Raw genomic sequence first — 14361 nt, forward strand, 5'->3', positions numbered from 1 at the left:
TCATGAATTGGGGCAGTACTGTGTAGGCCATTGCAGTAAGAAAGCTCTGAACTGATGTCTTGTCTGATGTTGGCCCCAGGACTGCAATGATTCCAGAAAGGAGAAATAAGAGAAGGACAATCCAGTGAGGGGAACAGGTAGATAAGGCTTTGTAGCATCCTTCCACAGAGGGGATCTTCAGTACACTGGAGAAGATGCTATGATATTTAATATGATAATTAAAAAGGCAAAAAACAATAATAGAAAACATGAACTTATGGCAAGGAGTAGGTATTCAGCATTGTAAACCTCTGATGTTGCAACCTGCAATACCTGTGGTGTATCACAGAAAAACTGGTGGATCACATTGGATCCTGAGAAGGGAAAGCAGAACATGTTTCCTGTGTGCAGATTAGAGTAGATAACACCAGTAAGCCATGAGCCAAGGGCCCCCCAAACGCACCGGGATGGTTTCATGATGACCCCATAGTGCAGGGGGTGACAGATGGCCACAAAGCGGTCATAGGACGTGGTCATGAGGAAAGCAAATTCTGTTGATCCAAAAGACACAAAAAATAAGGTCTGAACAGTACATTCGAGGAGAGAAATGGTTTGAATGCCCATCAAGGTGTTAACAATGAATTTGGGAAGAGTTACTGAGATGTAACAGATATCCAACAAGGATAAGTTGCTTAGAAAAAAGTACATTGGAGCATGGAGGTGTTGGTTACTGACTACTGCAGTGATGGTGAGAAAATTCCCCACTAATGTTGCTAAATAAATTAGGATAAAAAATATTGCACGTAAGACCTGCAACTCTCGGATGTCAGCAAATTCCATTAGGAGAAATTCTGTGACAATGGTGAAGTTGGCCATATCTGCTGGTGCCCTGTAAATTATCAAAACTGAAAATGTAACATGAGTAGAAGAAACAGAGACAAAGAAGAAAACTAAAATGCCTAGGAGAGCCATTAAAATAAATCTGTTTTTCCATTAAAAAAATTCAAATACAAAAATAAGTCTCATTTGTGTTAGAGCTGAGGAAGGAGATGCTGGTTCTAGAGCTGAGCCATTATTCAGCTACCATCTGGAGATACTATAGAGTCTTTGTGGTGTAAAGGCAGTTGTTCTACTGCTAGATAGTGCAGTAGATAGATGACTGGGCCTAGAGTCAGAAAAACATATGTTCAAATCTAGCCTCAGCCAGTTTCTGACTGTATGACCGTGGGAAAGTCACAACCTCCATTTATATGTTTCCATATAGGCAAAAATGGGGTTAATAATAACACCTACTTCCTTGTAAGGATGAAATGAAATAATAACAATATATAAATTACTTAGCACAGTTTCTGACATGTAGTAAACACTATATAAGTGTTTGTTATTATGATTTTTATAAGATGTGGGGGGTGCAAATGACAGCAGGATAGTCCTAGCTGGCAAGTATGAGGAAAGACAAACTCAAAGAAGGAGAAGATGAATGGCCGGGCTGTGCAAGCAAGGGAAGGTGATGCATTTTTTGATTATCAATTAGTTTCCAAGTGATATGGGAAAAGTGATGATGATATGGTTGTAAAAAAAACAGTGGTGATATAACATTTGAATAATTTCATTATAAGTGTCTAATTCTGTAATTCTTGATAGTTTTTCCTAGATTTCAAGGTCTCTAATTTCTAAATGATACCAATTCCTTCCTTTTTTAAAAATATATTTATTTTTTATCAGCAAAAATATTGTTTCTCTCACTCACCTTCATCCTCCACCCAAATCAGAGCAAAAGAAAAAAATCAAACCACTATTATAAATATGTATAACCTGGGGGGAAAATTCCACATTTACCCATATCCAAAAAAATGTATCATTGTGCAATGATCCTTCACCTCTTTATCAGAAGGTTGGTAGCATTCTTCAGTACAAGTCTTCTGTCATTATAGCTCATCATTTTACTCAGAGTTCCTAACTCTTTCAAAGTTGTTTGTCTTTACCATATTTTTGTTATTGTATTATTTTTTTTGATTGTGCTTCAGTTCACACAAGTCTTCCTAGGTTTCTCTATAAATGTCCTTTTCATTGTTTCTTACAATATAATAGTTTTCCATAACTTTTGAATACCCTAACTTGCTCAACTATTTCCCAATGTATGAGCACCTCCTCAGATTGACGTTCTTTGTCACTTGAAAAAGAACTATATACATATATATGTATATACATATGTTTATATATATACATATATATATATACATATATTTACTTCCTTAGAGTTTGTTTTGCTTAGAGCTGATGCTTCCCTTAGGGCAGCTAAGTACAGTGGATAGAGCTTGGGGCCTGGAATCTTCCTAAATTCAAATCCAACTTCATACACTTACCAGTTGTGTGAACCCAGGCAAGTCATTTAACCATGTTTGCCTCAGTTTCATTATCAGTAAAATAAGCTAGAGAAAGACATGGCAAACCACTCCAGTATCTTTGCCAAAGAAAACCTCAAATGGGGTCATGAAGAGTCAGACATGATTGAAATGATACAACAAAAAATGCTTTCTTTAATCTAACCTCTCTCTTAATTCACCCTTCTTTCTCTCCTTTCCCTCTTCTTTCCCTGTTTAGTGAAATATATTTGTGTACATAATTCTATGTGTTTGTTCTCCCCTCATTGAGGAGTTAAGATGAGAATGATGTTCATAATCAGTCATTCCCCTCAGCTTCTCCCCTTTGTTTGTATAGATGCCTACTTGTACTCTTTGATTTTCTGAGATAATTTTCCCCAATCTTCTTTCCTCTCCTACCTAGTACATTCCTCTTTCTCTCTTTTTTTTTTCTATTCTTGTCTTAAGCTCATCAAGAGATAATAGAACTATTTCTAGACTTTGACTCCACCCATAACCTTTAATAATGATAGGGTTCAGAAGGGAAACATGCATCATGTCCCCAAATTAGAATGCAAGAAATTTATTTGTGTTTATTCCTTTATCATTGTTCATTCATGTTGACCTGTTTACATTTCTCTTAACTGAAATTTGAACTTTAGAGTTTCAATACATCTGTGTTCCCCTGCTCCAATCAGAAAAATTTGGAATCCCCCAATTTCACTAAATATCTATATTTCCCTTGAAGGGTTATACTCAGTTTTATGAGTAAGGTATTCCTGACTATTAGCATAGATCTCTTTGCCTCATAGAATGCCATTTTCCAAGCTTTATAGTGGTTCCATTCCTTTTTAGTGGTGGCTGCTAAATCATGTGTGATCCAGACTATGGTTCCTTGGTACTTCAAGTCTTTCTTTCTAACTACTTGTAGCATTTTTTCCATTGACCTGGAAGTTCTAGATTTTGTCTATAACATACCTGGGAGTTGTCATTTTGAGGTTTCTATCAGGAAGTGACTGGTAGATTCTATTTCCACTTTGTTCTCTGATTCTAAGAGATCTGGGCAGCTTTCTTTTAAGATTTCTTAAAATATGAAATCTGTGTTCTTTTTCTCTTGACATATGCAGACACATGCATACACACCCTGAGAGAGAAGAAAATGAATGTAGGTTGCCTCTCCTAAGTGACTCTTCTACCACACTTTTCAAATTGCTGCATTTTTGTGACACCTTCTTCCAACACAAATGCTCAACTCCTCACATGAAAACTCATCTCCAGATGTCAGAACTCTTGCTGAATTTTGCACACAAACTTAAATGCAACAAATATTGAAATAACTAATTTCCTGATCACCTCAGGCACCTACACTTAAGCTCATACAACAAACAAACTCAGTCTCACTCCAAAAACATAATTCCCATTACTAACTGCAACTTCACCATTGTCCAAAATAGTAGAATCATTCCATTAATTCTGATAAATATACTCTTCTCTGCTGCCCAGCTAATTTCTTTAATTCTCCCTCACCCCCCACACGCACACACATGTGCATGCATAGGAGCACACACACACACACACACACAGACAAACTAGCTGAACCAAGAACATAATTTAAAATTGAAAGAGAAAGCTGAAGGAGAAAGGAGCAGTCATCTAATCCATCCAGTATACACCTGACAAGTGGCCATCTGCTCTTTGCACAAAGACCTTTGCTGACAGTGTATCCTGTAGTCCTTTTTGCAGCTCATTCCATTTTTATGACAGATTGTTAGGAAGTTTTGCTGCTTCTGGTGCCGCTGCTCTTAGTGTTCTTGTTGTATTTGACAGTGAATCTAAATCATCCTCTTTGCAACTTTCACAACTTTTCTTTGGTTCTTCCTTCTGAAGCAAAACATTGCCAGACCAATCCTTCTTTCACTTGTCAAACCTTCAAATATTTGGACACCATTATCATTTTCCTTTGGTTTTCTTTTCTCTATAGTTATTCGTACCTCTATTTTTTTCATTTCATATGGAATAAGCTTGAAGCCCTTCACCGTCTTGATTACCCTTTTTTTGACCCTTTCCAGTTCATCCAGTGCATCATCTTCATATACTATAGCACCCAAAACTAAAATCAACATCTCAGTTTTGATATGAACAGAGCAGAGGACAGAGAGCTAGCCTGTCTCTTCCTTATTCCTGGAAGCTTTGCCTCTTAATATAGCCCAAGGTCTCATTACCTTATGTGGTATTGACATCATTCTCCTGACTCACATTGAGCTATTGGGTTTGCAGGATATAATTTCTTATGTTTGAAATCTCCATTCTTCTTGGTTTCAGAATATAAATGTTGTGATCCATGGAGATAAATATATAAAAGCATAAGGCTTGCATGTTCAGAAAACACTCAGTCTTTCAAAGAGACTCCCCCTGGGAAATTCACATCACTAGACCATTACCAAAGGCCTCTGACATAGAGAGGACAGTTCTGATTATTCCCCTTTGACAGATGGGGACATAGAAATACAGAAAAATGAAAGGTTTCAAACTAAAACCCAAGCTTCTTTAATCCTCCCCCAGTTCTCTTTCAGCATAGAATCCTGGTACTTAGGCAACTGAACCACATTCTAATTTCTTTGCAACATTTAGCTTTTTTACCAAATTCTCCCTGTAACTTCCAGCACACATCCCACACTTGCAATTAATTAGAATTAAAAGGTAGATGTGTATTTCTAGAACAAAATGATAGTACTACTACTGCTGTTACTACTATTACTCTTATACTACTACTACTACTACTACTACTACTACTACTACTACTACTACTACACTACTACAATAGCAGGCATTTATTTTGATCTTGAGATTCATATACCATCTCTTTAAAGCTTCACATTAACACCTCAAGTTACATTCCACAGGTATTTTCCTTATTTTTGAAAGGATAATTTGGACTCACCTAAGTTCACATAGGGAATCACTACTGGAGACAGATTTTTTTTTGTTTTCATCATTTTAAATGATATCCAGCACATGATCCATTATCCAAATGATAGCCAGCATATATCCATACGTGCTGTCTCTTAAGAACCTATTGACTTGTAAGTTATCAAACCATGATCTTGGTTTCACACTTATAACAAGTGAGCAACCTAGCCTATCTAGTAGTGGTGCAGAGGGAAAATAAAAGATGACAAAATGTGAATTGGGAGGTGTGGAATTTTTCCTTTCTACCCAGGGTGTTATTTTTGCCCTGACTATGGCAGAAGTGCTAATGACTATCAAAAGACTGTATCCTCTCTAAGTTAACCAATTCCTCCCTTTGAAACTAAGTGCAGAGAAGTAATGAAGATTATTACATATTTCCCTGCTAGCTTCTGCAATATAGCTAGTGTTTCTTATGTGACAGTCTGAAGAAATACACTTATTAAAAGATCTTTGAACAACTAGTCCCTTCAGCACCCAAAATAGCCAAGGAGGACATCACCTCCACAGCTATTATGAGTTCTATGGTCCTTCTCTTGAGAATAATTAGATGGGGAGTGGTGCCTTTCACTTGCAACAAGGAAATTGAGTTTTCCCTTTAGTCTTGTTAAAAGAGTGTCCATCAGTTCCTAGTCATTCTCTGAGAGCTCATGAGGGACCTCCAGGCAATCTTCATTTTTATCCAAAATGAAGATCAACTAAATTTAGTTTTGTTAACTGTGCTTTTTGCAACAAAATGCTTGATCTACTTGAAAAATCACAAAGTAATATTTTATAAATAAGATGAGATGAGATAGTGGCACACTGGGTATTTCTCACATAGAAAGGATGGTTTTAAAAAAAACACAGCCTTCCTATACACATAAAAATATTTTTAGTAATTATCAGGAAATAAATATTAATGTCTAGAAAAGAAAACTATTTTGATCACATTGACATAACTCTCTAACAATGAAGTTCCTTTTCTGCTGCAGGGGGTTGCCCATTACCAAATCTCAGATATTCTTGAGGCTCGACGTATGAAAAGTGACCTTTCCTGAGGAGATGTTACCATTATCTTCTTCCCAGTTTGAGAAAGTTGGAGTTAGTACCAACTTGATGCTGAGTTCATAAAGTACAAGTCTAAGCTGAACAGATGACTACCTGAGCCATGTGCAAAGTTGCATATGACAAATGTGTTAGTATAGGGCTTGGCACTTGCCAAGTAGTTAATAAATATATACTAATTGGTAGATTGATTAAGGGATGGGAAAGAGTTAGTCAAAGTGAAACCCCTTAAGGGCAGCTAGGTTACACAGTGGATAGAGCACCAGTCCTGGAGTCAGGAAGATCTAAGTTCAAATCTGGCCTCAGACACATAATACTCATTAACTGTGTAACCCTGGGTAAGTCACTTAACCCCATTGCCTAGCCAAAAAAAGAAAAAAAGTGAAACCTCTCAAAAATGAAAAAAACAAATTCCAAAACCTATTCACACAACATCAAAATATCTATAAAATCTATTCAGTACCATATCTTTGGTCCTTGTTGTGCTGGGTGAAAGATGAAATGACTAAGAAAACAAAGGTTTGAGTATATCGATTTATTAAGCAATGCATGACAATTACCTACCTAATTGGGACCAGACATTATTAGCTTAGGGCTGGACCCAAAATACAGGAGGAGACAGACTTTTATACGTTAAAAACAATCAAATATGACAAATTAATTAAAAGAAAGCAATAAACCTGGATACAACATTAAGTGATCTGATTTCCAATTGTAAGAAATATTAGAGACTTTTCCAAGTTGGGAAGGGGAGAGTGAAGAAGTATAATTCTCTGAAATCAGAAAAAGAGATGTTCCACTCCCCACAGATGATTATATTCTATCAAAGGAACATGAAAACAACTGGTTAGCTAGTATGGGGCAAGTTTTCGGGTAAAACATATGAGTTGCTTAAGATGCATAATTGTGAGAAAACTCCTTCAGTCTTTGGATCTGGAAGGTTTTCTCTTCAGCCTAAAAGTTCCTTAGTTAAAGGCCTCTAAGCAACAGGGAGAGGTGGTTCAGTTTCCCAGATAATCAGGGCAAGGTTCAAATAAGGCTATGTAGTTTTCTCACAGTTCTCACAATTAAATAAAGTTTTCTCACAAGACAGAAAATTGAATAGAAAGGGAACTGAGCTAGCTCCAGAATTGAGTCACAAACTGGAGTCAGTGTGTTTATAGTTCTTAGAGAAAATAATCTAATCCTGATGCTTTCTCAAAATTTACTACTCCATTTCATTAGAAAACTTTTACATTACATCTTTTTCTCTTTACTTTGTCTAGTTCTACGTTTAGGAGGAGAGCATCCCTATATTATAGTTGGACAACAATGTAGACTAAAATTGTAAGATTTATCATACTTGCATCCTATTACAGTAACTCAGAGATGTTCCAGCATCAATCCATTAATTAATAGATGGAGTATTATATTTACACAACCCCTACTGCTCACCTGCCCTGATTATAGAAATTTGCTATGAAAGGAAAAGGAGGGAAATAGTTATAACAATGTGAAGGCTGATCCCTCAAGGGCACAGACTGACCTGATAAATATTATAGGAGGGGAAAAACTCTCTTACCTGTTTGATTCCAGGTACAAGTCATATCTAACAGCCAATCATGGAGTAACTGGGTATCAAAAGCCAGGCTCAGGATTAGCCTGGTAGGGAAATTTCCTTTAGAAAGGAAAAAGCACAATAAGGAAATTGAGTCGATTCTCTCATAGGTGAAATATCATATTTGTATTAAATTAAATTGTTCTCACTCATCAAGCTCACATTCTAATCCTAGTATTAGACACATTTAGAGAACTTTTATGTACAATGTACAGAATAATTACATTGGAGAAATGAAAGCAAAGAGCTTTATGAAGTCAGATGCAAATGGTCACAGGAAGTGAAGATAATTTTCTTCAATCCAACAAACATTCTTTAAATGCCTACTGAAGGACTTCCAGATCATATGAGTAACAGGATGGTGGAATGGATATTTTCTCCCATCTTAAAGACCTCTCAAACATCTTCAAAACAGAAATCTTGTGATAAAGAGAGTCTTTACCATAGTCTTACTTTTCCATTGTCTAGGACACCCAGAATCCAAAAGAAGCTTAAAAAATAACAGCAACTCCAAACCCAGGAACTGACCCTCGCTGACCCTGAGCTCTCTCAGCACCTTTCCCCACCTCCCACACTACTGGCAGTGAGGCTACACTGGCAGACACCAAGACACAACACAGGCTTAGACTAAAACTCATTCCTATGCTCCAGTGCCCCCTCCCTCTTTCCAGTGTCATAAAGATCCAGCTCCAAATTGTAGAAGGGCAAAAGATGGAAATTCAATAATAAAGAAGTATGAAATGATTTGCATTTCTCTAAACAACAGTGATTTAGGGCATTTTTATATGACTATACATAGCTTTAATTTTTTCATCTGAAAACTGTCTATTCATACCCTTTAACCACTTATCAAATGGGAAAAGACATGTATTCTTATGAATTTGACTCACTTCTCTACGTGTTTTAGAAATGAGGCCTTTATCAGAGACACTGATTGTAAAAAAAAAAAAATTCACATCTTTCTGCTTCCTTTCTGTTTTTTCTTTTTTAGTGAAGCAATTGGGGTTAAGTGACTTGCCCAGGTTCACACAGCTAGTAAGTGTCAAGTGTTTGGTCTGAGGCTAGATTTGAACTCAGGTCCTCCTGACTTCAGGGCCAGTGCTCTATCCCCTGCACCACCTACCTGCCCCTCTGCTTCCTTTCTGATCTTGATTCCATTGACTGTATTTGTGCAAAAACTTTTCAATTTAATGCAATCAAAATCATCGATTTTCTATTTCACAATATCCTCTATCTCTTATTCAGTCATAAATTCTTCCCTTCTCCTTATAACTGACAGGTAAATGGTTCCTTGCCCTTCTAGTTTGTTTATAGGATCAGCCTAATAAAGGTTATTTTCAATAGGGAATCATGGAAGGCTCCATGAATATGGTGAAAAGTGAACTGAATTTTCAAAGAGAAGTACATTTTAAACAGGTGAGCGTGATAACAGTCAATTCTGGCATGTGAAAGAGTGGCTATGAGGACATCTAGGTGAGAAGTCAAAGTGTGTTCTTGGAATAGAATCAGGATTATGGAATTGAATTTTGTTGCCCATGGTAAGAATCCATCTTCCTTCCACTTGGGTAGTAATTTCAATTCTTTGTGTCAGGTCCATGACCAAATAAATTACTCAATCAAGGGAAAGATTTATATGGTCCCCTTGTATGTATCTAAATAATAAAAAAAATTGATGAAAGATTGCCTTGCCAAAATGAACCAATTGTCCAAACTGAATATATGGGGACTTAATTTTTTTATTTGTAAACAAAATGTTAACTCTTAATTTCACTTTTAGGCTAGTGGTCTTGTTACCTTATGCTTATAACAACTTATTCTTACATTCTCTTACTTTTTCATTTTTTCAAAGATGGACATTTGCTTCCTGGGAATAAAAGTCATTTTCATTATCCTACCCAGTGCAACCATTATTTTCATGTTCCTCAGACTATAAATAATAGGATTCATAAATGGAGGCAATATTGTGTAGGTCATGGAAATCAGAAGATTCTGGACTGGCGAAGTGTCTGAAATAGGACCCAAGACTGTGACCATGCCAGCAAGAAGGAATAAGAAGAGAATGATCAATTGTGGTAAACAAGTAGACAAGGCTTTGTAGCGCCCTTCCACAGAGGGCATTCTAAATACAGTGGAGAAGATATAAGTATAGGATATAATTAAAAAACCAAAGCAGAATAACACTAAAGTTGAACTCATGGCAAGGAGAATATACTCAGTATCAGAAGATGAGACCTTCAAGACATGAGGGATATCACAAAAAAACTGATGGATCAAATTGGATCCTGAGAAAGGCAAACGGAACATATTCCCAGTATGGACAGCTGAGTACAGGAGCCCACTGACCCATGAACCACTCGCCACCCAAAGAGAACGGAGCAGTGTCATGGTGACCCCATAGTGCAAGGGGTGGCAGATGGCCACAAAGCGGTCATAGGACATAGCCACAAGCAAAGCAAATTCGGTTGCAGCAAAGAAGATGAAGAAGAAAATCTGAGCTGCACAGCCATGTAAAGAAATGGATTGATGGCCTGTCAAGGAATTCACAATGAATTTGGGAAGAGTGACTGAGATGCAGCCAAGATCTATCAGAGATAAGTTGCTCAGAAAAAAATACATTGGAGAATGAAGATGTGGGTCAGTGACAATGGCAGCAATAGTGAGGAGATTCCCCATCAGGGCTGCAATATATATCAACAAGAAAAGAAGAGCATGTAAGACCTGCAGCTCTCGGGTGCTGGAAAACCCCATAAGGAAGAATTCCATGATGATCGTACAATTGCTCATGTCTTCTAGGGTCTTGTAATTCATCTTGAAACAATGTGAGTAGAAGATACCAAATTCTAAAAGCAGAGCACAGAAGTACTTTATTACACCAAACTTCAATCTATTCTTACTCATAAAGTTAGAGTGGCAATGAGACCATTTTAACAGTAAAGGTATGACTTACCATTCTACTGCAACCACATTCAGGCCTTAAATTGAAAACATCTACCCAACTGTACTAACTTAGCCACCTTGGATTCACTTACTCAACAGCACCTCTGCTCTTGACTTGTCCTACACAAAGACACACACATACACACACACACACACACACACACACCACTGCAATCCCTAGATTGATTCTCTTTTGCAAGATAACAGCATATCCCAATGCAAAACATATCTGTTTACATATATACAGAGAGATCGGAGATGATAGATAAATACATAGACCATTTATTTTATACTTTGTATTGTCAGACACCTGTGCTGACTGAAATTTTAGTTTTCAGCGAGACTTTAGACACCTTGACATGGTCTCTTCTGGGGGTGGGGGGGATTTGCCTCTTCGAGTCCATATGTGGGTCCTTAGATTTGGCTTTTTGACTGAGTCCAAGTTTCACAGAAGAAGTCCTATTATTAAGAGGATTTGTTTGGATTCAGTCAAAGGGCTGTACTTGAGCACCTAGAGGGCCACATGTAGCCTTCAGGCCACAGGTTCCCCACCCCTGGTCTATTCCATATATATGTGCATTTCTATTTTAAAGTATATCAAAGTTCTGATGTCTATTTCAGACTCTTGAAAGGTGGGACCTACATAAAACGTCTACCTAAAACTTCATGATATGTTAATGCGCTTCTGTCCATTCAGTAGCAGGGGTGGGGAGACTGGGGCCTTGAGGACACATGTGGCTTTCTAGGTCCTTAGGTACAACCTTTTGACACTGTCCACGTTTTAGAGAATAAATCCTTTTATTGAGGGGATTTGTTCTGTGAAGTTTGGATTCAGGCAAATGGCTGCACTTGAGGACATAGAGGGCCACATGTGGCCTTCAGTTCACAGGTTCCCTACCTTTGCTACTGAATGGTCAGAAACTCATTAACATGTAATTGAAGAATTGCTGAGACCCTGGAAGAAGTGAATTCCTAACTATCTGGAGAAGTCTTTTAAATTGAATCACAGGATAATAGACTCAGAGCTGCATGGGATTTTGGAGGTCATGTACCCAGCTCCCTTAACTACAGAGGAAGCCTAGAGAGGTACAGGACTTTCTTGGGCTGGCACAGGCAGTGTATGGCAATGCTAGTTAGTAATCTCAGCACTCTTTTCTTTGGATCTACTCAAAAGAATAACCATAATTACTTGCTTTAAATACTTTAAGTTTTTCTACGTGAATACTTAGAATAGGGGATACCATCCTCAAGAAAAATGAACAAATTTTTGCAAATTTTAAAGAGCTGTATTTTTATGAATTATTGTCTTTATTATTTGTTTTAACAACAAAAAATTCATCACTAATTAGAAATGGTTTTGATAGTATATCTCATTGTCCTCGGCTGTCCATTGATAATCTCTAAGGATTTGCTGTAAAGACTTCTGTTTCCAGTAGATTTCCAGTCTTGCTACCTCAAATCTATGTTCATCACCCTGGATTTATTAATTTAATTAATCAATATGGATACATTAATTCCTCTAAGTAACACTAATCACCACATGTATATTCAGATATACTGCTAGGATAGTCTTTTTGCTGTCTTACCTTACTAACTTGGTTTATTTAGTTTATATTTTCCCTATTTTGTGACTATATAATTCTTAGTGACATGAGATATGTGTGTTCAAGCCAAAGAGCCAAAAGCCCAAGCTATTAAAAACAATAAGGATATGAGAATATCTGATTGTCCTTTGTCATTTACATTGGAAATCATTATCTTGCTCTTAAAATATATATACATATATGTGTGTGTTGCATGCATGTATATGTGTATGTGTGTATGTAATTGATATAGTATATATATTCTCTAACGTTAATATTTAATGAGATCTTTGATTTTATCAAAGTAGAAATACAGCAGGAGAGAAAATCTCTTTCAACTTCAATATCAACTAATAATAGTCTTAGTGGCCTCTAATACTGGGAAGTTAAGTGATTTGGCTAGAGCTATAAACAACAGTTTCTGTCAACATCTGGATTTGAATCCAGGTCTTCCTTCCTACCAGGTCATTTCTGTAGTACAGTCATGCTACCTGTTAAATAATAATGACAATGGTCATGTTAACCATAATGATAATATTTACAACAGCAATTATTTTATTGGCACAAAACATGTTTATAATAAGTTAGACTTTCTCCAAAGGAATTCATTTCACTGAGTACATACCCATAACCCTGAGAAACTGGGAGAGAAGACGTTATCCAGCTTTGATAGAAATTCATTCATTTTATCACAATCTGCACATCTGAAGTTGCTGGAGCTAGGGGTGATATCTGTTTGTGTAGGATAGAAAAATAGTAATAACTAATATTTACCTGGCACTATTTTACAAAATATTTTACAAATAATATGTTCATAACTCAAACTCTGCGAGACGCTGTAGGTGTTATGCCCATATTATGGATGAGAAATTGAAGCTAAGAGAAGTTAAATGACTAGCTGTCAGTTAAATGGCTAGTATATCCTAGAGGAAGAATTTAAGCTTCAGTTTTACTTAATTCATCTGTCATGCCATAATGACTCTGTAAAGGCAATGTCACATGCAGAGATCAAACCTAAGACTTCTGACGCCCACTTTATTAACTAAGCAAATTGGTCATTCAGAAATGGAATATCAAACAAAACAATACCTGAGGGAAGACTTATGGCGTTTCTCATTTCCGTAGTATGTATTGTTTTTTTTTTCCTTACCAAATCACAGCATCTCAACAGCATCTAGAGATTATCTCTATCCTCACTAAAATGGCTCTCTTCTCATTTGGAGCTTTAGAGGGCAAAGAGAGCTGGAACTGTACCATGTGAAGCTACTAGATTGCTGAAATATTTGATGAATATTAGCCAAGTGGAAATATACTGCCCAATGTCATTTGGAGAAGTGTTTCCTGATGTTCCCAGAGGAGCTGAAGTTATAATCTCATCCTTATTAGCCACATATTATCTGACTTTTCCCTCGAGCATACTTAGTTAACATAGAGGTCCTTTTATTAATAACATAGAAAAACAAGTTTGCCCTTAGAACTTATAAAGTGCATTAGGACTTCTGCAATCCATGAGGATGTTCCATGTAGCATTCAATCTTGTTCAAAATACAAGTACATTTTACTTGGTTTAAGTGTGCTTTAGAGGAGAGACTTTGATCTTCATAGGAAAAAATATCAAGTACACAGAAATATGTATGTCTGTCTATCACTTATCTATGCATATATATATGGATATATACCACATAATTTATTTATTTCATACACATAAAAACATATGCACTCGGGAGGTTAAATACCTATCATCATTTCATTAATATCTGTATGTGTACATGTATGTGTATATTTCTACATATATACATATACACATAAAGATACTAATGAAATTATAATAGGTTGCTTTTTGGTCAAAACACATGTATGTAAGTAAGTACACACACACTATATATGT

At 36.6% G+C, this 14361-nt stretch overlaps 1 protein-coding gene across 1 annotated transcript; it reads right to left on the reverse strand.

Moving 5' to 3' along the window:
• LOC114042644 (olfactory receptor 14I1-like) lies at positions 1–10737 on the reverse strand. The gene is made up of 3 exons (XM_027861335.1): positions 10256–10737; positions 313–868; positions 1–81 (listed from the first exon to the last, which is right to left on the reverse strand). Exons 1-3 carry the CDS (start codon positions 10735–10737, stop codon positions 1–3), a joined length of 1119 nt encoding a protein of 372 aa, XP_027717136.1.
• Positions 10738–14361: the final 3624 nt, after the last annotated feature.

This window comes from Vombatus ursinus, unplaced genomic scaffold (genome assembly GCF_900497805.2).
Source record: "Vombatus ursinus unplaced genomic scaffold, bare-nosed wombat genome assembly UNPS02014662.1, whole genome shotgun sequence".
In the NCBI taxonomy this organism is placed as follows: domain Eukaryota; kingdom Metazoa; phylum Chordata; class Mammalia; order Diprotodontia; family Vombatidae; genus Vombatus; species Vombatus ursinus.

Bases quoted from the DNA above. Each gene is read 5' to 3' on its own strand.
- LOC114042644 (XM_027861335.1), bottom strand. From the start codon at position 10,737: ATGAGCAATTGTACGATCATCATGGAATTCTTCCTTATGGGGTTTTCC. The intron at 869-10,255 runs GTTCCGTTTGCC...GATAATTTACAG, and splicing joins GCTGTCCATACTGGGAATAT to GGCACCAGCAGATATGGCCA. The intron at 82-312 runs GTATTGCAGGTT...GAATCATTGCAG, and splicing joins TTTTCTGTGATACACCACAG to TCCTGGGGCCAACATCAGAC.